This window comes from Haemaphysalis longicornis, unplaced genomic scaffold, assembly GCF_048455015.1.
Source record: "Haemaphysalis longicornis isolate Haplotype H1 unplaced genomic scaffold, Haemaphysalis longicornis Haplotype H1 scaffold_12, whole genome shotgun sequence".
In the NCBI taxonomy this organism is placed as follows: domain Eukaryota; kingdom Metazoa; phylum Arthropoda; class Arachnida; order Ixodida; family Ixodidae; genus Haemaphysalis; species Haemaphysalis longicornis.
In genome coordinates, this window is record NW_027526225.1 from 70,040,310 (window position 1) to 70,065,463 (window position 25,154).

General features: G+C 47.2%; 1 protein-coding gene across 1 annotated transcript in view; it reads right to left on the bottom strand.

Moving 5' to 3' along the window:
* LOC144161666 (phosphatidylinositol phosphatase PTPRQ-like) overlaps positions 1 to 25,154 on the bottom strand; it is a 110,431-nt gene that overhangs the window by 59,310 nt on the left and 25,967 nt on the right. The window contains exons 6-13 of the mRNA XM_077692293.1: positions 20,722 to 20,880; positions 19,884 to 20,036; positions 18,173 to 18,306; positions 15,181 to 15,364; positions 15,053 to 15,123; positions 10,910 to 11,123; positions 8,429 to 8,737; positions 1,854 to 2,150 (exon numbers count right to left, since the gene is read on the bottom strand). Coding sequence (XP_077548419.1) covers positions 1,854 to 2,150; positions 8,429 to 8,737; positions 10,910 to 11,123; positions 15,053 to 15,123; positions 15,181 to 15,364; positions 18,173 to 18,306; positions 19,884 to 20,036; positions 20,722 to 20,880 — 1,521 coding nt within the window. The remainder of the gene's footprint in view (positions 1 to 1,853; positions 2,151 to 8,428; positions 8,738 to 10,909; positions 11,124 to 15,052; positions 15,124 to 15,180; positions 15,365 to 18,172; positions 18,307 to 19,883; positions 20,037 to 20,721; positions 20,881 to 25,154) is intronic.

Sequence of the window (25,154 nt, forward strand, 5' to 3'; positions counted from 1 at the left end):
GATATTGGCGTTCAATTAAGAAAGTCGGAGACGCTGCAGCTATATCTTTCACCTCCCGTGGCAGGAAGCGCAGCGTTACTTTTGGCGCTATTTTTGTGTAGTTTTACTGCGTTTTGGTATTGTTACGTCACCTGCATTTTATTTTATATTTGAATTGTTACATTTCAACTAACGTTGTCATTGACACTAGCAACACACTCCTTTTGTGAAGTTTGGTCGTAAAATACGTCCGCACACGTTTTTCGGAAGAGGAAGCACTTTGCCGTTGCCATTGCCATTACCTTAATCTTGAATTCACAGCGCAAACAATAAACGAGGACGATAGGGAGAGCATAACACACAGGCGCTGACTAACCACTGAAGTTTATTGCTGTAACGTCTGGCATATAAATACAGAAGAAATCAAGGCAACAAAGAAATCGACACATAATATGTGAAAATAAAATATAAGAATTCCGCCACGACCTCACTAACACCATGTGCTTACAAACCGTCTAGATAGTTGACTTCTTTTGCTGATAGCGCGACAGATAGGACGCTTATACACTTTTCTTCCCTTTTTGCTATCTTATGAGCCTCAATAATTTTCGTCGTCAGTTTATGCCTATTTTTACACAATATTGCGGTACTACCGAAGATAGGCTCGCACCCAAGACAGTCCCTACAATGTACTCCTAGATGGCCGTTTTTGCTTTTTTCCACGTTGTAACTGTGTTCCTTTAGCCTATCATTAACACATCTCCCCGTTTGCCCGATATATTCTCTGCCACACAATAAAGGTATGCTGTAAACTACGTTTGTAGCACATTGGATGAACGGTCGTTGGTTCTTCTTCCTACAAACCTCAGAACTTGGGGTATGGCTGTTCACGTGTCTACATAGTCTGGAAAGTTTTTTCTGGAGCTTAAAAAACAACACTTACATAGGCAAGCTTGGCACTTCGTTCTAGATTATGCGACACCGTATGTATGTACGACAATACTGCAACCTTCCCTTTCTTTTTGTTATTCCGATCGTTTTTTGTTTTTGCCCAGTCTTCATTTACTTACACAAACCTTCGGCAATGGACGTTAATAGATATGAAGGATAACCTGCATTAATTAGGCGATTAACCTGATCCATGAAATTAAAGCGCATCATATCAACACATGATGTATCAAGTGAATTTTTCAGGCATAGATTCGTAATTCCTCTTTTAACCAGTTTCGAATGCGCCGAGTCATACGCAAGAAGCGACTTCTTGCCTTATTTATTATTTATTTTCACATGTTATGTGGCGATTTCTTTGTTTCCTTGATCTCTGCTGTATTTATATGCGAGACGTCACAGCAATAAACTTCAGTTGTTAGTCAGCGCCTGTGTGTCGTGATCTCCCTATCGTCCTCGTTTCTTGTTTGCGCGGTGAATTCAAGATTATGGAACACCAACTCGCCCAAGCATCAACTTTAACTATTGTCATTACCTTATGTAAACCAAATCTTGCGCCCTTTCAATACGTGAATCTTCTTCAGTTCATTGCAATTATCGTGCGTTCACTTCAAATTCAATATCGCAATCCTATTGCACACGCACCCACAGAGTACGCAAACCTATTTTTTGTGGTATTTTCCCTTTATATTTTTATTACGAATGTAATACAATTTTTTCTGCTTCACTGCACCAGCAAATTTCGCCTATTGTAATCTAATGTGCACTTATTGGGTAGTCTACGGGAGATGGCGAAATGGCCGTTAACTGAATTCTTTTTAAACGAGGCCTTGTCTGTTGCAGGGATTCTCTGCGCCTCACTTCGCTACAGAACTAAAATTTGAAAGCGAATAGCTGCGCAGAACATTTGTCAGAATAAATCTCACCCTTCGGTCGAGTGGTGAACGTCACAGAAGAGGAGTACGGTGAGCGACCAGCCACGTTCTGGGCGAAGACCTTTGCCCGGTACCGGGTGTAAGGCACTAGGTCGTTGTATGTAACGGAGGATGCTTCCGTAGTAATATTCCGCAGTCTTGCGACCCACAGGTCATCGCTCTCAAGTTCTGAATAGTAGGCAAGATTGGGTCCGTTCGCGATTTCACAGGGCACTCCGGACCATGCCAGACTTGCTGATGTAGCGGTTGTGCGCTCGAGCTGAACATCGGCTGGGGCTTCTTCAGGAACTGTGAGGTACCACGACAAGGTAAAAGATGGCGTCATGCATGAGGAACAAAAACACTGTGCGCAAAGTCTGGGGCGAATTTGCGTTTTCCGTCATAGAAAGTGAGCAGCATAGCTACAACAATGTATTAACAGTGTCGATAATATTTACCCTCACAACAAAATCAATAACAAAAAATCTAAACACGGATGTTACCTCTGGTGGTTATAACAAAATTTCAAATGTTGGTTTCGCGCGTAGTGCATTAGTGAAGATATGAAGTTACAGTCCTGCTTTTTAACCCCACCCCAACTTTCTCTTCCGCTATTGGGAAATATTACTAGGCACGCTAAGAAATACTGCGAAGCAAAAAACAACTTTTGGCACAGTAATCTTCACTCTTTTTCTCTGTTCCTGTGCATGTTTTCAACTCTTCTTACAAAAGAGCACTTAAAATCAAGGCAACTTTTCTATAGTTGTCCGCGCGTATGATGATGTTGTGGGCCGAGAAAAAAAGAGTACTAATTTCATTGTCATTTGACAACTGCCCTTGTCCGTATGTATTACGGGCATGCTTCAATGTCTGTACTCGTAAAGAGTCTATGGCTGCAAATGTATGGCTTCTAAAACAATGGATAAATATTGTCACGAATGACACTCGGTACTTCTAGCGATCAAGGCTATAAAGAAGATTTAATGTGTCTAAACTCAAAGCTGCAGCCCAGAGCCCGTGAGGACAAGCGCTTGCCCGAGCGTTCTCGTCTTCTTTTCTGCTTCGCTGATGGTGATAGTCGCGGCATTTCTTCCCTGACTTGCTGTTGATGATAGTGGCGGCATTACTCCCCCCTTCTGAGCGGGCATCGACTCGATGCTACGGAAAGCGAAATGACATTGTCCAACGCGGATCAACATCTGCAAGAAGGAACACTTCCAGTTCTATACGTGGGTGCGTAGTCCGTGCCTCAACGTTCGTAGTAAGGCTTGAGCCGCACGACGTGAACCACTTCGGATCTTGGCCTTCGACAGGAGGCTGTGCGCGCTGTGTCAGGTTTCACTTCATAATTGAGGTCACCAATGCGGCGGAGTATTGTATAGGGGCCGAAGTACCGCTTCATAAGCTTCTCGCTCAGACCACGGCGCCGTACCGGTGTCCAAACCCAAACTCGATCACCCGGGGTGAAATGTATTTCTCGTCGACGGAGGTTGTAGCGGTTAGCGTCGACGGATTGTTGATTTTGAATCCTGATCCTTGCGAGTTGTCGTGCTTCCTCAGCGCGCTGTGAGACAACTTCCGCATCTTCGTGGGTATGGTCGCTGGGCGAGTGGGGCAGCATTGCGTCGAGCATGGTGTTTACGTGCCGGCCGTGCGCCAAATAGAATGGAGAAAATCCCGTCGTTTCTTGGATCGCGGTGTTGTACGCAAAGGTCACGAATGGGAGCACTTCGTCCCAAGTTCGGTGCTCGACGTCTGCGTACATGGCTATCATATCTGTCATTGTCTTATTGAGGCGCTCTGTAAGTCCATTTGTTTGGGGATGGTACGGCGTTGTTCGACGGTGGCTGGTATTACTCAAGCGGAGTATGTCCTGCGTCAGTTTCGACGTGAACACCGAGCCGCGGTCCGTTATTAACACTTTGGGAGCCCCATGCCGCAAAACAATTTACTCAATGAAAAATTTTGCTATTTCAGCGCTTGTTCCGAGTGGCAGCGCCTTAGACTCTGCGAAGCGGGTTAAGTAATCCGTCGCTACCACAATCCACCGATTGCCTGAGTTGGACATGGGGAATGGGCCCAGAAGATCCATGCCAATTTGTTCGAAAGCTGTTAGTGGGGGCTGGATAGGATGTAGAAATCCGGCCGGCTTTGTTGGCGGCTTCTTCCGCCTCTGGCATTCTCGGCATGTTTGCGTGTAGTGACGGACTGATTTCGGAAGACGAGGCCAGTAGTACTTTTCTCGTATCCGGGCTAGTGTGCGGCTATATCCGAGATGACTGGCGGTGGGGTGGTCATGAGAAGCTTCGATGATTTCGTCGCGAAGGCTGTCTGGCACAACGAGAAGCCACGACCTGCCGTTTGAGTCAAAGCTCTTTTTGTAGAGGACGCCCTGTCGAAGACTGAACGAGGACACGTTGCGGGAGAAAACTTTGGGAAGGTCACCTTGTTGGCCTTGAAGGTATGCCGTAAGTTTTTGAAGCTCAGGGTCCTGTTGTTGCAGTGCGGCCATATCAGAGCCATGTAGTACTCCCAGGAAGGCGTCGTCATCATCGACTTCAGGCTGAGCGCTTTCCACGGGGGCCCGAGACAGGCAGTCCGCATCACTGTGTTTGCGGCCCGACTTGTAAATGATGGAAAAATCAAATTCTTGAAGGCGTAGTCCCCAACGAGCGAGTCGTCCGGATGGGTCCCTCAGGTTGGCAAGCCAGCACAGTGAATGATGATCTATGACTACACGGAATGGGCGACCATACAGGTAGGGACGAAACTTTGTAACTGCCCAAATGACTGCAAGGCACTCCTTTTCGGTGGTTGAATAGTTTTGCTCCGCTTTGGTTAGCGTACGGCTCGCGTAAGCGATGACTCGCTCAGCTCCATCCTGCATTTGGATGAGCACAGCACCAATCCCCGCGCTACTTGCATCGGTATGGACTTCAGTTTCAGCCTCCTGGTCAAAATGGCCTAAGACGGGTGTCGTTTGCAGAGCGGTTTTTAAGTCCTCGAATGCGCGATTTTGTTCTTCATTCCACTCGAACGGGACCCGTTCTTTTGTAAGGTAAGTCAGTGGGGCAGCTATCTGGGAGAAGTTCTTATTGAAGCGGCGATAGTAAGCGCACAGACCCAGGAACCTTCTCACTGCCGACTTGTAAGACGGTGTTGGGAAGGCGCGAACCGCGGCTGTTTTCGCTGGGTCAGCACTTACACCTGCACTACTAACAATGTGGCCTAGGAACTTCAGCTCATCGTACGCGAACCGGCATTTTTTTGGATTGAGCGTAAGGCCGGCAGTTTCGAGAGCCTTCAGTACCTCTCTAAGTCGTCGTAAGTGTTCGTCGAACGTACTTGCAAAGATGACGACGTCATCGAGATAAACGAGGCACGTCTGCCATTTAAGGCCGGCGAGAACGGTGTCCATTACACGCTGGAAGGTCGCTGGCGCTGTACATAGACCGAAAGGCATCCCTTTGAACTCATAGAGCCCATCTGGGGTAATAAAGGCCGTCTTTTCTCGGTCCCGCTCGTCAACCTCAATCTGCCAGTACCCACTCTTCAGGTCTATTGACGAGAAGAAGCGGGCATGGCGGAGCCGATCGAGAGTGTCATCGATGCGTGGAAGCGGGTACAGGTCCTTCTTTGTTATTTTGTTTAACCGGCGATAATCTACGCAGAACCGCAGTGTCCCATCCTTCTTCTTTACAAGCACCACTGGTGCAGCCCAGGGACTGTTAGACGGTTGTATGACATCGTCCTTCAGCATGTCTTTCACCTGGGTTTGTATTGCCTCTCGTTCTTTGGGTGAAACTCGATACGGCGGTTGGCGAGTTGGATGCGCGGCGTCATCAGTCAAAATCCGGTGCTTAGCAACGGTGGTTCGGCCAACTCCGGACGGCGTAGCAAAGCAGTGACGAAATTCGTCGAGCAGTGAAAGCAACTCACTCCTTTGTTGACCCGAAAGTTTTGAGTTCACGTCGAGTTCCAGACTTGCTGCCGTTTCCGGCAGAGACAATGTATCGGCGTCGGACACCACGTCAACAGCTGAGATTTCCGCGATGCCTTCCACGTGGGCTACGGCCATGCCCTTGGTCAGGTGCTGCGACTCGTTTCGAAAATTTGTCACCAGAACTTCTGCGCATCGATTTTGAATCCGCAGTAGGCCTCTGGCGACCCCGATTCCCTTCTCCAGAAGAAGCTGGATACTTCCTTCTAAGAGTGCTTCCCCGTCTGGGAACGTGTCAACTTGCACCAGCAAGAAAACACTGGCCAGCGGAGGCAGCTTCACGTGCTCCTCTAACACCCTGGCCGAGGCGAAACTTGGCGAGGAGTGACTCCGTGGTGCATCCGGCATCCGAAGCGTGAGGCTGTTCGAACCCAGGTCAATGACGGCACCATACTCGCAGAGGAAGTCCATACCTAGAATGATGTCTCGGGAGCATTTCTCCAGAACGACAAACTTCACAGGGCATGGCTCTCCGTGGATCTCGACGCGGGCAGTGCACAGTCCAACAGGCGTCACCAGGTGTCCTCCGGCGGTACGTATATCCGGGCCATCCCACGCTGTCATCACTTTACGTAGGTGACGGGAAAGCCTACCGCTAAGAACGGAGTAATCAGCACCAGTGTCAATGAGCGCCGTCGCGTCGTAGCCGTCTATATTGATCGACAGGTTGTTCGATGGCGCAGCAGTACGGATGAAAGGGTTGCGGGAGTCGGACTGGGAGCTTCGCGGCGTTTCCGGAGGTTCTTGATGGCTTTCGTCGTCGGCAACACCACCTCCAGGCGTTGCCGTACTTAGTTTTCCCGGCGAGGCACGGGCGAAAGGCTTTCGCGGCGAGACGAGCGGAGAGGCGAAGGTGGCCGACGAGGTGACGGCGAACGGGGTCCACGAGGAACGGCTGATAACGGCGGCGTTGAGCGTCGAAGGTATTCTTCGATTTCGCGGGGTTTCTGACCGTAACGTGGGCACGGATCGCTTGGACGGAACCCTGGAAGTCCAAGCTCACGGTAGGGGCAGCGGCGAAAGGTGTGGTCTGGCTCCCCACAGTGGAAGCAGAGTGGTCGGTTGTCCCGTGTTCGTCAGACATCCGTTTTTCACGGGCGAAGCTGCTGTGGTCCCGGCGGGGGAATATTCGACGACTCACCGGCCACCCGCTGTGGTACCAGGTTTGAGTAAGGAGCGGCGACTGACGAGGGCGGCTGGGAAGCCGGCGCGACGTACGTCACAGAGGGACGTTGGGGGACAACGTCGACCGGAATTATGGGTGCAAAGGTCCGCCGCACTTCTTCTCTGACAGCCTCCGCAACCGATACTGAAGCAGGCCGCTCGAGCTTTGGGAACAGCTTTTGTAGCTCCTCTTGGAGCACGCCGCGGATGATCTCGCGGAGACAACTATCATTATTGCTGTTCAGGTCGAGGCGAGAAGTAGTAGTGCAAGCAGCAATTGTGGGGGAAGCCACTAACCTGTGGTAATGGTTACTCCTCGCCGCTAGCACCTGTTCAATGTTGGTGGCTTCCGTCACAAACTCATCGACAGTCGTCGGTGGATGGCGAACGAGCCCTCCAAAAATGTCGCTCCTCACGCCTCTCATAACTGCCCGCACCTTGGTTTCCTCAGTGGCCAGCGGATCCGCCCGTGCGCTCAATTGCAGAACGTCTTCCACGAAGCTCGTCACGCTTTCGGTAGGCCCTTGGGCCCGGGTTCTTAAAAGTTCCTCGGCCATTTGACGTCGAAAGCGGTTAGGGAAGGCTCGCCGAAGACCCTCCTTGAAGGACTCCCATGACTTCAGGCCCGCCTCGTGGTTATTGAACCAGATGCGAGCAGTTTTCTCCAAAGAAAAGTAGACGCTCTTGCGGCACTGGTCTTCCGTCCAACCATTGTGGCTCGTACTGCTCAATCCCGTCTTCTACGTCCTCGAAGTCTTCGCCATAGAACGGGGCAGGATTACGGGGCGCGATCGGCCAGAACATAATCGGAGGCCCGAACGTGTCAGTCTGCTGCGACTGCGACGTCATGCTAACTGCACGTGTCACCTGTGTCCTTTTGGGATTCGCCGTCAACTGCCCGTATTCCGGTGCTTGGCCTTGGAGACGTCGACTGGTGCGGACACCGGGCTCTTCGAGGAAGGCTCGCCGGCCCGGACTCAGTATCGGGCTTGGCTTACGGGGCCTTGGGGGGGTACTCAGCATGAAGGGGGTGTACCCAGCACCTCCACCACAAATGTCACGAATGACACTCGGTACTTCTAGCGATCAAGGCTATAAAGAAGATTTAATGTGTCTAAACTCAAAGCTGCAGCCCAGAGCCCGTGAGGACAAGCGCTTGCCCGAGCGTTCTCGTCTTCTTTTCTGCTTCGCTGATGGTGATAGTCGCGGCATTTCTTCCCTGACTTCCGGTTTATGATAGTGGCGGCAATATAATACAGCAGGCTTTGGTGATCAAACAAAACTTATCTTTGAATGTGATACCAGAAGCACGAATGGCATAAAAAAGATGAAAAAAGATTGATTTTCCCAATCAGTCTGCTTCAATAACCTCGACAGCAGACCGGGAAACAAGTGACAATTTTCTTGGTGAAAAAGTGCTAACCATCAGCTGGTGTGTGGAACGTCATGCTGTACTCGGGCCCTGGTCTGATTGTCACAGCAGACACGTAGACTTGGTACTTGGCGTAAGGGTGCAGGGTTGCCAGCTGCACAGCCGTGCGTACCGGGGGGACAATGACTTCTGTAAGATTCGGTTTCACTCGGCCGCAATTGGGGATGCGGAACGTTAGAGGTGTGTATGCGATACTGTAGTGACGTATGATGCCATTGGCGTGCTCCGGTGGTTCCCACGTGAACAGAGCCTCGCGGGATCCTGTTTTCGTCAGCTGGACATTGCGGACAACGCTTGGGGCTGCGAACAACGAACAAGAGGGACACTATCAGGGCACATTCTTTGCTAAAACGAATCCGTTAGACAGGGAACATCATAGCGGAACATGGGTGCATTGTAATGTGAGTAAATGCCGCATAAAATTAACGAATTTAACGCACTAGCACTGCCTCGTGAGATTCGTCGCTGGAGTAACCTCCCTTACAACATAGCTTCCGTATGGAACCCCGAAATGTTTCGCTGTCAGCTACTCAAGCTCCACACCATTTAATGCTATTCTCGAATTTCCCATGAAACGCGTACTATTGAGATTTACAGTTGTGTTGTCTTTCATTCATGGGGTTTATATCCCTCTCGCGCTGTGTTAATGGCAACAAAGTTGATGTACGTACTTTCAAGCATCTGTGGCGTTGTACCTTTACGCGAAGAATGAAAGCGAGGCCGGACCTCCTTCTGTGAGTGTTGCACGGGACCGAACGACCTTGAGCCGTGGTCGGCAATACAGCTACATCAAAGGTTAAGCAAGCGAAACCAAGACTCAACCAGACTAATCCAAGCTTTTGCTTTGCATATTCAAGATTAGCTGAGCCGAGCCGCAACCATTTTTAGGGCAGAGTTTTTCCCAGCGGACGCCATCAAATGTTGGAACCTAGGCATAGATAGCTTCACTTTAAAAAAGTATGGACAAGCCACAATTTACGAGAATGTCTTCCGGGTTTGCGTTGCCTTTTGACAAGTTTGTACTGCTGCTCCTCCTCTTCGGACAAAGGAAAAACGAAACTTGAGCATTGACGTAGCCAACAACTTGCAATTTCTCCAACACGGGAGTGAAACTACATACACTTTTAGGACTAAACGTGTTTGCTTGCAAATTATTTCTGCGATAAGTATTCTCATGCTACCGGCACTCATCAACTGAAGATGTGAGCTTTCCTCCGAGGATAACTGTTTGGCTTCTTAGTCAATCTGACCAAGCCGCGTCCCCACCACGAAGGCCACCACTTGGTTTTCTGGTTGTCGAACGCAGAACGTAGTCCATGGGGAAAGATGCCGTGGCCTCAGAACGCAGAAATCAATTTCACATTGTCATGTTGGCCAGATTAGCTGCAGATATAACCGTTACTGCCATAGTGATAGAGCTGAATGATGGCTAAGAAGAAGTTGGAGTAGTGGAGAGAAAATAAGTTACAAAACGGTGAGGTGTTAGGGAGACCAGATTGACTGATATCGCGCCAGTCTTTATTTTAAATACGATGCTGCGCCCACCAAAATATGGTTGCCGCTTAGCTCGGCGAGACCGTTTATGCACGCTTAAGCAGCCAAAGCACAGTCTGCCAACCAAGCGATGTGGCTAATTTGAACGTTCCGTTCTGCCAGCACTGACTGCCGTCGTTTCGTCAGTTTCCGAAGCTACCGTCGAAATCGAAGGCGATGGGCCTATTAGCGCCCCTAAATCTCGTCGCTGTCGTTTTCCTGAATCCTTCGTTCCCGTTCTTCACACGTTGCAGACTGCCCCTTTTCACGCTCGTACTTACGTTTCCGCTTCAACTCATTAGCAAGTCGAGCGCCATTTGCAGGATATAACGATGCCGCATGTGGCGGCCGGTGCAGCAACGTTAAAATGCAAAACCAAACGGACAAATAGGCCACAGGACAGCAATGACAGCCGCCGTTCAGTTCATTTTGAAACTAGACAAATCTGTATAGATATGTCGACATCATAACGGGGCACGAAAAACGAGTGCTCAGAAAACATTGCAGCAGAGTACAGTACGCTATCAACATTTAGAAAGTTCGTTTTAAACCATAATGACGCGCTTATATACAATCAATGTAAAAAACATAAACCTTTTACACTGGTGTGCGATGTGTAAAAGCATCGCTTTTCAAGAAACCCCTGTCCTTGTATATTGTTCTATCAAAACACCGACATCTTTATCGAACGCACGAGTCAAGACATGTGAAGGAAATATTAAACCACGCCAGACTTCGATCCTGCATGCAAGTAACGAAGAATAGTCAATGCCCCCTTTTTTAATAAGGGTCTCTGTATGTTTGCTTGAATTTATATTGACAGCTTGTACGTACAAATAAATTTGTTATGCCTGTTGTTACGATTCGTATTACCTGGGCTTATACAACGCTACGCTTAAAACTACGCACATAACAGTAGCATGCGAAATAAAATCTTACCGTCCTCCGCGGAGGTTACGGTGCGCTTTGGTGTCCAGTCGCTGTACTTGTTGTTAGGTGTCTTCAAACGGAGCTGAATTTCCACTCGTGTGTACGGATTCACTGGAAACCGGTACACGTTCACTCCTGGCGTCGTAGCTACTTCCACCACATTTCCATTCATTTGAAGTACGACGTTAACATTCCCGCAAAGCCAGTGTTCCGGAGCCGGGTTCTAAAGCAGTGCGACAAAAAAAAGCCGAAAAGGAGGGAGCTGTTGTAAGCTCAAACACGCAAATATCGAAGATAATAGCACTGCATGCGGGAGTACTAGAAGCCGTGTGCACAGAACTTCGGTACGTCAAATCGCTGATCACATGGAATTGCCTGCAACTTGCGTAAAGATTTTCTATTCATGTATGCATGCATTATGTATGCATGTATGCATGTATGTATGCATCCATCCATCCATCCATCCATCCATCCATCCATCCATACATACATACATACATGCATACATACATACATACATACATACATACTTACATACACACACACATACATACATACAAACATACATACATGTGCATGTATGTATGTATGTATAAATGCATGCTTGCATGCATGCATGCATGTATGTATGTTGATTATGATTGTATGTTTTAACGCGACGACGCAACGCAGGTGATGTGGCGCGCGGTAGTGAAGGGCTCCGGATTAATTTTGACCACCTGGGGATCTTTAACGTGCACCAAAATCTCGTACACACTGGCGTTTTAGCTTTTCCCCTCCATCAAAAAAGGGGCCACCGTATCCGGGAATCGAACCCGCGACCTCATGCTCAGCAGGCCAGTATATATGTATGTATGTATGTATGTATGTATGTATGTATGTATGTATGTATGTATGTATGTATGTATGTATGTATTTATGTATGTATGTAGGGAGCAATAAAACTTTGAAGATGGTAGATAACACAAGAGACGAAACTTCAAACAATGTAGAAACCACGATTGTTTCCAACGTTTCAGCAAAGAGACTTGCCTTCGTCAGGCCAAACTCTCGCCTGGATGGCACGGTTTATATAGGGCTAGGTCCCCAGGTGAGAGGAGAGAAGAAGTTGAATTGAGAAAGAGGAATGGTTTGGTAGTATGTAGGTGGCGATACTGAGGGGGAAAGAAGGTAATATAGTTTGAGCCGTGAAGTCGGTAAGAGGGAAGTCAGGGGGGTTGATATTCTGGGAAAATCTTATTTCCGGAAATTCCTGGAGAGAATTTCCCGGAATATCAACTTCCCCCCTGACTTCCCTCTTACCGACTTCGCGGCTCAAACTATACAACCTTCTTTCCCCCTCAATATCACCACCTACATACTACCAAACCAATCCGGTTTCTCAATTCCACTTCTCTCCTCTCACCTGGGGAACTACCCCCATATAAACCGTGCCAGCCAGGCGAGAGTTTGCCCTGACGAAGGCAAGTCTCTTGGCTGAAACGTTGGAAACAATCGTAGTTTCTACCTTGTTCGAAGTTTCATTTCTTGTGTATGTATGTATGTATGTATGTATGTATGTATGTATGTATGTATGTATGTATGTATGTATGTATGTATGTATGCATGCATGCATGCATGTTTGTGCGTACAGCACTCTGCGTTGACTTGTGCATTATATTGCACGATTTTACAATCTTAGAATTAATGTATGCTGGTTCGCCTGTAGTACTCGCAGACGTGACAGTACGTTAAAAGTACCCTGGTTATATCAAAAAGGCTTGTGTTATGTGGTGCTCAATATTCCTTCAAAACACGTTATTAACAGTACCGGCCTTATTATACTAGTATCAGGAACGCTTTAAAAGTACTGAAACAAAATTGATACAATAAGATTTTTTGTTGATATGCCAGAAGTGTTTGCCACTATAAGACTTGAAGCAACTGTTTCATGGTATCGGATGAAAGGTTACAATGTAGGTTACAACTTAGTAAAATGGTATTTTTGTAGCCAAGAAGAGAAACTGTAATCCCCCACATTACTGGCATATGGTGTTTCATATAAGTTTATCATGTCGCCATGGTTGGTTGGTTCATTTATTACCTGCATTCTGTACGTGTTTGAGTTTCCACATGTAACATATCCTGCCGACAGACACACGTTTAACTCCAGATGTTCCCACACAAACCATCAAACAGTAATCGGTCTTACGCAATGATTACAAACATGGTTTCAGGCAAAAGCTGGCCGTAAGTGTTAAAAAACCCGATATATAAGATCCTCCTATATTTATATCAACCTCCTATTGTTGCCCCGGAAGCCACAAGGGTGTGACTATGGCATTGGAAGCCACTGCAACAATAAATGATATTACTCAATTTATAGGCGTGTGATTTCAAGAGGCGTCGTCGTACAAAGCGGATGTCGAGAACTTGTGATGGACAAGTGGCTTGCTCCCTGTACTTAGTCACACAATGCATTCCCTTTTGTGACAAAAAGCCGAATAGGCAGCTTTTCCCGCAAGGTATGGCGCTGGCTAAATCCATGGTGAAGCGATCTTGATCCTGAATGGTTCTGTTACATAGAGATGCAATGTATTTACAAGTCGGCCGTAACGGCTTCAGCAAGCGCTCCGCACCACCATTCATTGTCATCGGTTTAGTATGCCGACGGCGTTACCCGCCACTGTAAATTTAGTTTTCTTATCGTTACGATATCCTGGCGTTAACATCCCAAGCAATCGAACTACGTCCGTTCACATATTACCAATGGTAACCAGATGCAAGGCTATTCCAGGCGTAATTTTAACATCGAAGCCGTTGAGCAAACTGTTTATTGTTTGTGTATGGTGTCCGCAGTTTTAAAATGCCTGGGCCATCTCCACTACCGTGAAACATAGGGAGGGGCGAAGCATGCACTGCATCAGTGAATTCAAAGATTGTAAGTCTCTGTTGGCTCCCTATGGATGGACGCCAGTGCGTCCCCGTCGTAAGGCCAACCTCGCATTTTGGAGCGCCCACTACGGTGAATTTCAACGCGAAGGTCGTAGATGTTTCATGAAAAGTTCCGAGGTATATAACCCTGTTCGGAAAATCGGTTGTACAGACTGTCGGACCGCGAACAGGGCAGCGCGCCCCGAAAAGGGAACACCGGTAGCCGGAGGAGGTTTCTGACGAATGGCAAAAAACGTAAAACGTTCTGGACTCATCTAGTATACTCTGCCGCGTGGGCTCAGAGTGCAATTCCACATCGCTATGGGTGACTATGCATCAGACGGCAAATACTGAGAGAGTACGCCATGGCGGAAGAGGCTAAAGCAGCTCTAACGGCCGCTCGACGTACTACCGTCCGGGGAGCGGCTATGGATGCAGCGACCCGAGGAAAACAAGATAAAATTTTAGCTAAGAGTTCAACAGCAGGTCAACAGGCTAGGCTTTTGCCTTCACATTATTCGGTAGTACTGAACATCTTAAGTAACTTCTTCAAGCAAGAGCAACTGTGCTCGATACGCTTTTATTACGTACCTGGGTCAACACTGCCTATGTATGTACATTTAATTACACACCCTACTACATCGAGTTTTAACTCCAGTGACGCCAGCATCTGCGGCACGCTGACGATTAGCGCAACCACTTGTCAATGGTTGCCTGCCCTACGCGCAGCCACCGCTAGCGGTGCAGCATTCACCTATGAAACATGGGCTCTATCCTCGGCAGTGAATCTTCCCAAACGTCATTTGCAGCTCATACGTTCTTTCCATCATTTTTAGTGTTTCGGGTGACAATCAGACAGGCTGAAATTTTAGCGTCCACCAAGCCCGGTGCAGGCTATTGACATTTAAACCAACGTTTCCTCAGGCTGATAGTTCAAGAGGCAGCGAAACCTGCAAGCGCCGTAGTCCGTGTTCTAACGATTAGCACCATTTTATTGTATGAGAACACGATATGCCAGTTGAGTAGATTGTGTTACATTAATTAGTTGCACAATGCGTTATGTGGTATAACCAACCAGGGTACTCTAGAGCCACCTAGTCAGGTGAAATTCACACAAGTAGTAGGTTTCTTGGATCTTTGAAATCAAGCTTAACCTAAAGAGGTCTCCCTCACCTTGGACCCAAAATACGTAGTACCAGAGTTCCTTATTGAAGGACATTGGTAGTACTAGGAACTTACTTTCCACGTGACAACGATCTCATTGGTGCTCCGGCTGTCAATACGTACATGTTGAGGTGGTAGCCTCGGGGCTGGAAAAGAAATATTTTTATTGCAAACAACTCCTTCGGCTTCATTACTCGGCATACCTCCGCATTCGGTTCGAAAGTGTGTAGTTTTGGCATCGTCCTCCCGGTAATTGCCGTCCCGATCCACGACCAAGACTCGCACATCATACGCTTCGTTGCTCCGAAGTCCCGATAGCGGAACCGTGTATTCGCGGTTTCCGAAGGAGGCACTGACTGTCTCGCTCTTCCACCTTCCATGCGCCTCCTAAATGAGAAGAAGTGTTATAGGCAACCTAACAATAAGCTTAAAACTTTATTCAGACAAAAGTAGTCTGAGTTGGTGAGGCGAGAGACCGACAGCAAAAGACAGCGGCAAAAGACGGTGACCTGCTATCACTGTTGCAACGAACGGATGCACTAATAACATCAAAAACACTGTGCATTTCTGATTGCATGCCATCGATGAGCTGCAAAGTGCCGCAGATTGACGTCATCATGACCTTCGTGCAACTTGAATTTCGAAGAAGTGTTTCGCTGAGGGTAACGAGCAAGCCATGGCCTCCAATGTTCGTGTTTCAAGCGAATACTCAACCTATCGTGTTCCCTCTGGTTTCCTAGCTGCTGCTCTCAGTCTAAGTTGTTTGATGAATGATGTTTAAAGTGTCCTCTGTGTTACGTCTGACTGGGCAGTAGAGGCAGCTGCTCCCGCTGTTGACTTGGTGCTCCAGGAAATGTCTGTATAATGTAGCCGAAATGAATATGTTCTACTTTTGGGAGAAACTAGCAGAGTTCTGCAGGAAGAATTCTTCAGCGTAAAAAAATCCCGGACCGTCTCCACTACCTTGAAACCTCAAGAGGGGCGAACCATGCAGTGTATAACTGTATTCAAATATTTAAGTCTCTCTCCTGACTCACGGCGCCCGCTGATTGGGCGCCAAAGAAGCGCCGGTGGAAGGAGCAATCGCCCACTTGCTGAGGTGGTGGCGCCGTCTCTTGCGTTGAACCGGATTTAAGCAATTTTCATGACCCGTCGGCCCCAGTTTGGGGTAGTGGCAGGGGTCAACGCGAGCGCAGTGCCCATAGGCATGCGCCCCTTCTGCTCACACTTGAACAGGCTAGAAAGCCGGCTTTGCTGTTTTAATCTGCGCTGGTGCAGCCTTTGGAGGCGGCGCAGTTCTTTTTCTTAGTATTTAATGATATTGCCACCAAACCTAGCAATCTTAAACAGCTCCGCTGGTAATAAATTATGCCAATTTATATTGTTTTACACCGTGAGGTACGAAACAAGGTTTTTTTCACCCTTTATCCGAGTTGGAGGTCTTTTACACCGTTTTTCTTAGTTTCCAACACCCTCATTTGTAGTTTTACTCGGTTGTGGGAAAAAGGGTGTTGAAATAGTTAACACCCTTCTTGGTAAGTGCTGGAATGGTGTGGAATAGCTGGTTGGTATTTAATGAAATTCTATGACTTGTTGAACATGATAACTGCCTCACGACCAAAACGTTTTTGCAAATTTGCGTGCGTCAGTGACTTGTATGCTCACATTAAAATGCATAATTCCAAAATTAGCGCTAAATTATCTCATCTGTGCGACAAGCCCACCGACTTTATCAGAGCACTTTCTTCTGCTGTCTATAATATGTAAAGAAGGACCGATGTATTTCTAGGCACGTACGTGCTCGCTCTCCGCACGCATTCCGTTGATGTTCTTGCTCAATTCATTTGTTGTCCAAGTGGGACTTGTGCATGTTAAATGTGTCTGTAAGTCATGCTGCGCGCTTAGCCGTCTCCATCTGCACTGCCCACACCCTTATTTTAGGGTGTTCACAATCACACCCTTTGTTTCATCCTTAAACCCTTTTTAACCAAAAACCCGGTTGCAGGTGTGCGCCAAGGACCCTGATTTTTTCACTCTTTTAAACCGAAAAGGGTGTAAAAAAGTTTAGCGTTAAGTTAGCCAGGGAGTCTAACACCCTCCCTGCCTAGTCAGCCACTTGTATATAGCAAGGCTTCTCGGGTGAAATTTCCAAATCGGCTGATTCCGCAAAGACATAAAAATATCTAGAACTTACTGGATATGACGGCCGAGTAAATTCAGTTTTTTGTTTAGAACCACAGCGTGACATTTTCCGAGTAAAGAAGAAATATCACAGAGACATCACAAAAGTGATGTCTTGTAGCTTTTATGCTTTTAGGTTTCATAATAGACATCACACAAGTGATGTTATTTAGCTTTCATGCAAAAGAAGCAAATGCGATATTGAAAGCAGAGTCGCTATCACGGAACCTTGCGATGGCCCATGATTCCACGTAAACTGGCCTACAGGCTTCGCGTCCACTCGTACTCAAATCGTCCTTGATCACAGGAAGGAGTGTACCACTTTGGATGGATGAGGGGAAACCACCAAAGACTCCATTTTTCTGAGTATTGTACTGTGGTCCACATTGTCTTAAGTATTGGAAATTTGCCAGGTGTTTGTGTGATGAAACATTCAAGATATCGTCAGCCAGAATAGACAGGCCATCCTGTGTACCGAGGCGGGGTCCGAAGCAAGTCTGAGTGGGATATGGCATTTTCCTATGCTCAAACAACCAGGCTAATCGACAACCACTCACCCAAATATCTTGCATATTGTATATGGCAAGGAAATGGGTCAACTGTGGTTTCCCCGCCTTGAGGATATACACCACCGGGGAGTGTTTGCACTCGGCTCGAAGGACACCCTTAGCCCATAAGTTGTTCAACGAATACAGTAGTGCTTCCAAGGCGTCCCTCGCCAAGTCATGGCCAAGATCATACCAGATTTCACCATACCCCGAAGAAAAGTGCGGTTTTGATTCTTCAATAGCCATGGTGAGCACAGCCTGTAAATGTTCAGTTATACCACGGATGTAACGCACGTCAGAAGAGGGAGGGGTGGCTGAATTGTTTTGTTTTAGAAGCCTTTTGTTAGTTCAATAAGCTTTGATGAAATTCACGCGTACGTTTAGAAACAAATCTACCATCACTGTCACAAAACAACATAACCGTTATCCATCAAATCTCTACAGCAGAAACCAGTATGAAGCATACCTTATACTGAACCAGGTATCTGACTGGAGTTCCCATGCCTGTGTCCCTCGTTGAGCTCCATTGACCAAAGTGAACATGTGCGCCTTGATCGGTTATTTTTGTGACCGAAGGCCCGTTGTTGAAGATGGGGTAACCTTGAATACGATTTAGACATCCAGGAACACAGAGGAAAAAATGACTGCAGCATTGATTATCGATATATTTTTTATCTGCAGCATATATTAGAAAAACATTTGTTATTTCGCTGTGATAGCTTGGCACCTCTACCAAAATCGTTTCTGTGGTAACAGATTGGATTTTTTAGCAAATTTTTGACTACAACGTAAGGGGAGAACTAGCCGGTACAGCTAAGAACTATTACATTAAAATGAAGTTTACCATGCTTTTTCGAACTTACCCTTCAATAAAGTGCACATTCCCCGAATATGATGTAAAAGTTCTGGCTCCCAAGTGCGCTGGTGACTTACTGTTGTGTGGTTGTGGCCAACCACGCAACACCGAACCTGCCCTAAGACCGCTGAGCATAAAATGATGAAAGAAACAAGCACATTTGGTAACACACAACACAAATGAGGAGCGACAAAAATTTTCTGAATTAACCGAGATGGCCAATCATCCTTTTGCTCGCGCTGCAGGCATTTCCTTTGCCAGATCGGGAACTCACGCTCGCTTCTTACTGTGGTTCTCTGAATCGGTATACAATCGTGTGTTCACTGCAGCCTTGAGACCACGTCAACCTGAAGTCCTTTGTGGCTCCATACACTGTTGCAAGGGTTATTAGCGCCGACGAGGTCGGACAGTCTTAGCAGGTCTCAGACCCGCCGCGGTGGCTCAGTGGCTAAGGCGTTGTGCTGCTGAGCACGAGTACGCGGGTTCGATTCCCGGCCGCGCCGGCCGTTTTTCTCACAGAGGCGAAAAGCAAAAACGCCCGTGTGTACGAAATTTCAGCTCACGTTAAAGATCCCCAGGTGGTCAAAATTAATCTGGAGCCCTCCATTACGGCACGCCTGATCGCCTACGTTGCGTCGGCGCGTTAAACCCTAAAATCAACCGATCGGCTGTGGGTATACAAAGGGACAAAGCATGAAGTATATAAGTGTATGAAAAATTGTCTCTCTTTTGCCACACGGCACGCGCTGATTGGGCGCCGGAGAATCACTGGTTGGAGGAGCAATCGCGCGCTATCTGAGGCGGTTGCGCCCTGTCTTGTGTTGAACCAAATTTACGCAATTTCTATGCCCCAACTCCCCAGTTTGGGGTAGTGTCAAGGGTCGAAGCGAGCACGTAGCAATGCCTGCGCCTCGCCCTGGGGGCTTTACCTCGGTGATCAACGAAGCCCCGGCACCAGATAATGATGCCTTTTTTTTTATTTGACCGACCACCGACCCGTACACCTAGTTCCGAAAGCCGGCGGCTACCTGAGTGCAACACAAATTATAACTTGCCCGCAAACAGCTTCTGTTTGTGCTTGACAATTTCTGAAGCGGACGACGAGCGTTTCACTAATCTTTGAATCATGTTGGTTTATTTTGAACCGGTTTTAATCATTAGGCACTTTTCTTTTAGTGCGCGTTACGGTCTAGTGCAAGGCTTTGGAAAACGAGTGTTCCGGTGTTTTAGTACCATGACTACATGAGACGACGACGACAGGAGACGCCGACAGCCCGAGCCCCTTAAGGGGCTTGGCCCCTTAAAGAAAATGAATTCTTACTTTTGTCACAAAAAGGTGCGTCCCTCCACCCTCGCCGACACTTTCCGCCGTCACGGAGACATGTGCCAGTGAAGATGTCGCAATGCGGTTCCGTCTCGCACTGGCATATCCGGCTTTGCTTGCAGTCAGCGCCGTAGCGATGCGGCGGGCACCCTGTAAATGTCGACATGTAAGACGTACTGATTGTTGAAATTCCACGACAACTATTTCACCAATAGCTAGACGTAAATTATCATGCGCTTCGGAGAATACGGATAAGATTGTTATACTTCGGTGAAAGTTTTAGCTCGTTTAGACAAATCTGGGACATTTGTAACAGTACTCTACTGCAGCGATTTATTTTGAGACAAAGCTACGACCTACTTCACAAAAATTGGCACATATACCCTGCCAAACGTTTGTGAAAATTCATGAAAACGAGAAAAGCCAGGCCTAAAAGGGTACGAAAACAGTGCAATAGCATTTAAAATCCAACAAAGCCTTTAATTATTCAATGTTTGAATTTTAGCTACCCTGCGAGTGAGCGCAAGGCAGTGAGGTAACTTATTGTCCCCTTTTCTCAGCGGTAATTTTTGGGGACCTCGTTCATAACCTGACGACAATACTGCCCGCGTAAAGGGTCACGTCGGTATATTTCCATGGTGTTGCCCCTGAAAACAATCAGACCAATGCTCTTGGCAAAAACAAATGGCGGCAATTTTAAAACCTGTAGCGCCGCCTAATATGCTAAAATCTTAGAGTTGACATAATTGCACTTGAATGATTTCAGCAACCCCAATTTATGCAATTGAATGCCCCATAGCTCACAAGAAAATTCTTGGAAGTCTTGTCAACTCACTTTGATTGCAAAATGGACCGTGAAACCCGGTACCACAGGAACAGCCGTAGGGGTCCGGCAGGCATATAAGAATACCAATGCAGGACTTCACGCGCTTGTCCGGATTGGTACGGGAACATTTGTGTGTACAATACCTCCCAAAGCGGTTATCGCCACATGCTGAAAAACATAATACAGCAGCTTATGCATTGGGCATACACAGTCAAATCTTGTGTAATCAAAACTGGCCCCATACACCAGCCACCACCATTGTCTTTAACTGTCTTTGCCTCTTGACCTTATTGAGCGATTTTAGTGTTTACAGCTTCACTGCTCATACATAACCACTGATTTGGCCCTGTTTGCCCTAGTTGGCCTCGCGCCATAAAAATCTAAGCATCATCATCATCATTTGACATCCTGAGGAAGAAGTTCGGAGTAGAGGAATGCACTTGCGAAAAAAAGTGCCGTTTCTCGACCTCCTCCGTGCAAATTACGGTGGAAAGTGAGAGAATGTGCTTTATGATTGCGTACTTGGGATGTCGCGGTGGGCAGTATCTCTAAGTTTTTTTTTTTTGGTACTGTTATCCGCGATATTAAGCCCGTCACTACTCTGTAAGCCCGTCACTACGCTGTACGTGCACGAGACGTAAGACGAGATGCCTCTCTGCTACGCGCCCGCACCAAACCTGTGTTCACCGTTTGTTGCAAGATGCGTAACTCATGGTCGTTGCACCAGCCAGACGTGGTGCATTCGCAACACCATCGCACCTGGCACGTGTCGATCACTGTAGTAGACAAGGCTGGGCGCTGGAGCGCCGCCATAACGCAAATGCACAAACTGACTGACGATACGCAAATGTCTGACACTGTGTTCCCGAGACCAGCACCACAATCATTCAACTTTGCAGGCTACTTTCTTATCCGGATCCTACCTGCCACACCGAGCTGTCTTGCACTGCACATGCGTCTTTGAAAACCACTGCGTTGCCCACTGCACTACTTTGGAGAGTGTAACGACCGGTCTACACACTTATTAAAAAAGGTCGTAAAATGGTAGCAACGGCCGTGTTTTACTAACTCCTTACGAACCTTACTACCCCGCGGTTTTGTACGTAGGCTCTGTCACTAACAACTGCATGGTTAGAAAATTAACTGAGTGTAAGAAGTAGTATGCACAAGATTAAAGACGTGCTTGTGACTAGGTTATGCACGGCCAGTTAGTAAACGCATGTAGCACAGAAGAGTTTTATCGCTAGGACTTTGCTAGGGTAGGTAGTAGTACTTACTGCCTGCTTCAGTTAGTAACCCTGACTAGTATTAAATTTACTACTTCCAGTTACTAAGTACCTAGTGTATACTGGGACAAGTATGATGATGATAGTTGGTGTTTAATGGCGAAATGCCGACGAGGGCAAAGAGCGCCAGAGAAGTTATTTAATGAAAAGAGGTGATTACCACAAAAGGTAGGTATAAAATGTGTAAACTGGACATAGTAAGATCAATAAAGATAATGGTGATGGCTGGTGTATAGGGCCACATTTGATTATGCATGATAGGAAATGATGTTTAAAAACTTAACATCTGACAAATATTGAAAAAGCGTTTCACAGAAACCATGGCATCGTCACCTAGAAACAGGGATGGGTGTAGGGGAATATGTTGTCTGTAGAGTTCTCTGAAGTGTTTGTGTCGTGTTGTGTCAAGTGCCTTGCATTGTATGAGTATGTGGACTACGGATAGGCCCTCCCCACACCTGCTACACAGGGGTCTTGGAGATCCCGTGAGCAGGTGCGAGTGCGTCACATGTGTATGGCCTATCCGTAATCTAGCTAAGGTAACTTCAATGTGCCTGTTGTGTGAGTCAGTTGTGTATTGTCCCAAGTGTGCTTTTATTACGTGTAGTTTGTTGTCTGTCTGTTCGCTGCAGTCTGCTTGCCAAGTTTTACGGAGTTGTTGTCTAATGTGTGGCTTGAGGTCTGTGTAAGGTAGTGTTGCCATGTCTACTGTGTTTCGGAGTGCAGCATTGGCGGCCTTTTCATCCGCCACTTCATTACCGCCAATGCCAGAGTGCCCTGGCACCCAACACACAGTCACCCCAAGGTTTGAGGAATAAGCTACCATAATTGTTTTGAGGACAAGATTAATGACATAGTTTTTTGATGACTTTCCGGATGATAATGCACGGACGACGCTCAACGAATCTGCATAAATGACGGATGTAGGAATGCGATGTTCAACTATGTGACTTACAACCAGAAATATGCCATATCCTTCTGCCGTAAAAATACTTGTATTAACATTCATTGTTCTACATGCTTCAAAATTGGGCCCATGCGCAGCACAAGACACCGCAGTGGACGTTTTAGATGCATCGCTGAAAAACTCTGCAGCTTTGTATTTATCCTGTATACACATGAAATGCTGCAAAATCCCACTTTTTGGTGTCCTGTTCTTATTGTATTTTAAGAAAGACAAGTCACATGCAACAGGACGAAGATGCCATGGTGCTACAAGATCGGTGATAGATGACTTGAATGTGTGTACAAAGGAGACCTCATGAATAGTGACCTCGTCCCTTACTCTGAGCGAGAAGGGAACAGGAATGGATGGGCGATTTAAAAAGAGCTTTGATGTGGATATATCATTAAAAACCGGTTTAAAAGGATGGTTGTCCATTGATGAAATTTTAGAGGCATATAACAAGTCAACATAGGTTCGCTGGTGTGATAAGCACCATTTGTCACACTCTGCGTAAAGACTCTGTACACGGCTCGTACGGAATGCGCCACAAGAGAGGCGAAGCCCCAAGTGAAGCACTGGGTCGAGCATTTTAAGTGCTGTTTTAGTGGCTGACCCATACACAACACTCCCATAGTCCAATCTAGACCCCACTAGGCTTCTGAAAATACGTAACAGGAGTTGCTTATCCGTTCCATACGACTGGTGGGACAAGATTTTAAGAATGTTGAGAGCCTTTAGACATTTATGTTTCAATTGTTTAATGTGAGGAATGAACGTAAGCCTTTCATCCAACACCACACCTAAAAACTTGTGTTCCTTCCTCACAGGAATCGATACGCCATTAAGGATAATGTCTGGGTCCGGATGGATCCCATGCCTCCTGGAGAAGACAACACAGGTGCTTTTTTCTGGGTTAAGTTTAAAACCATTCTCCTCTGCCCAGCTGGCAAGTTTTTTGACACCGAGCTGGACTTGACGCTCACAGATGGACATATTACACGATTTAAAAGATACCTGGATGTCGTCTACATACATTGAATAAGAAATTGTAGGTGGCAGTGCCTTCCCAAGGGAGTTCATCTGAACTATGAACAGAGTGCAGCTTAGCACTCCACCTTGCGGAACGCCGTTTTCTTGCACATGAACTCTTGAGAGTGCGCTACCTACTCTCACGCGAAACGTTCTTTCGGACAAATAACTAGTAAGTATGTTCATCATGTTCCCTGAGACACCAAATGACTTCAGGTCACTGAGGATCCCGTAGCGCAGGCGGTGTCATATACCTTCTCAAGGTCAAAAAACACCGTTGTGCAAAACTGTTTGTGAATGACGGCGTCCTTTATATAGGACTCGAGCGCGACGAGTTGGTCGTTGGTGGACCGCCCCGCCCTGAAGCCTGCCTGGCAGCTCTCGAGAAGACCATTGTACTCAAGAAAGTACATGAGTCTCCTGTTTATCATCTTCTCGAGGAGCTTGCACAGGCAGCTTGTGAGGGCGATGGGCCGATAGCTAGCGGGAGAGGAAGGGTCCTTTCCTTCCTTCAGGAAAGCCACCACTATGGCCTCTCTCCAAGAGCGAGGAATGTGCCCCGAAAGCCATATGTTGTTGTATAGATGTAGGAGTGTTTCAAGAGTGTCTGGGTGTAGGTGTTGTATCATGGTGTATGTGATTTTATCTGCACCTGGAGCTGAAGGCTTACATGCGTTCAGAGCAACCTTCAGCTCATGAATTGAAAAAGGAGAATTGTAAGAAGTGTGCGACCTGTTGTTATCACGCAGGGACTTCTTTTCTACAGATGTCTTGTGTTTCATGAAAGTGTTTGTGTAGTGTGCTGAACTGGACACGTGTTCGAAGTGTTGTGCAAGTGTGTTAGCCTGGTCTTCCAGTGTGTCCCCTGTTGTACTAACCAGGGGCAGGCTGTGTGTCTGTTGTCCTATTAGTTTTCGTATTCGTGTCCAGACTTTGTGTGTGTCAGTGTATGAGTTGATGGAAGTGAGGAAGGTGCGCCAACTCTCCCTTTTCGCCTCACGACGCACTCGCTTCCCAAAAGCCTCGGCCCGTTTAAAAGAAATGAGGTTATCTGACGTGGGGTACCGGCGAAGGACACCCCACGCCTTGTTCTGGGCCTCTCGCGCCCGCCTGCAGTCCTCGTTCCACCAGGGCCTCCTTGGGTTGCGGGACGCACTGGAGGCCTGGGGCATGGACTTTTC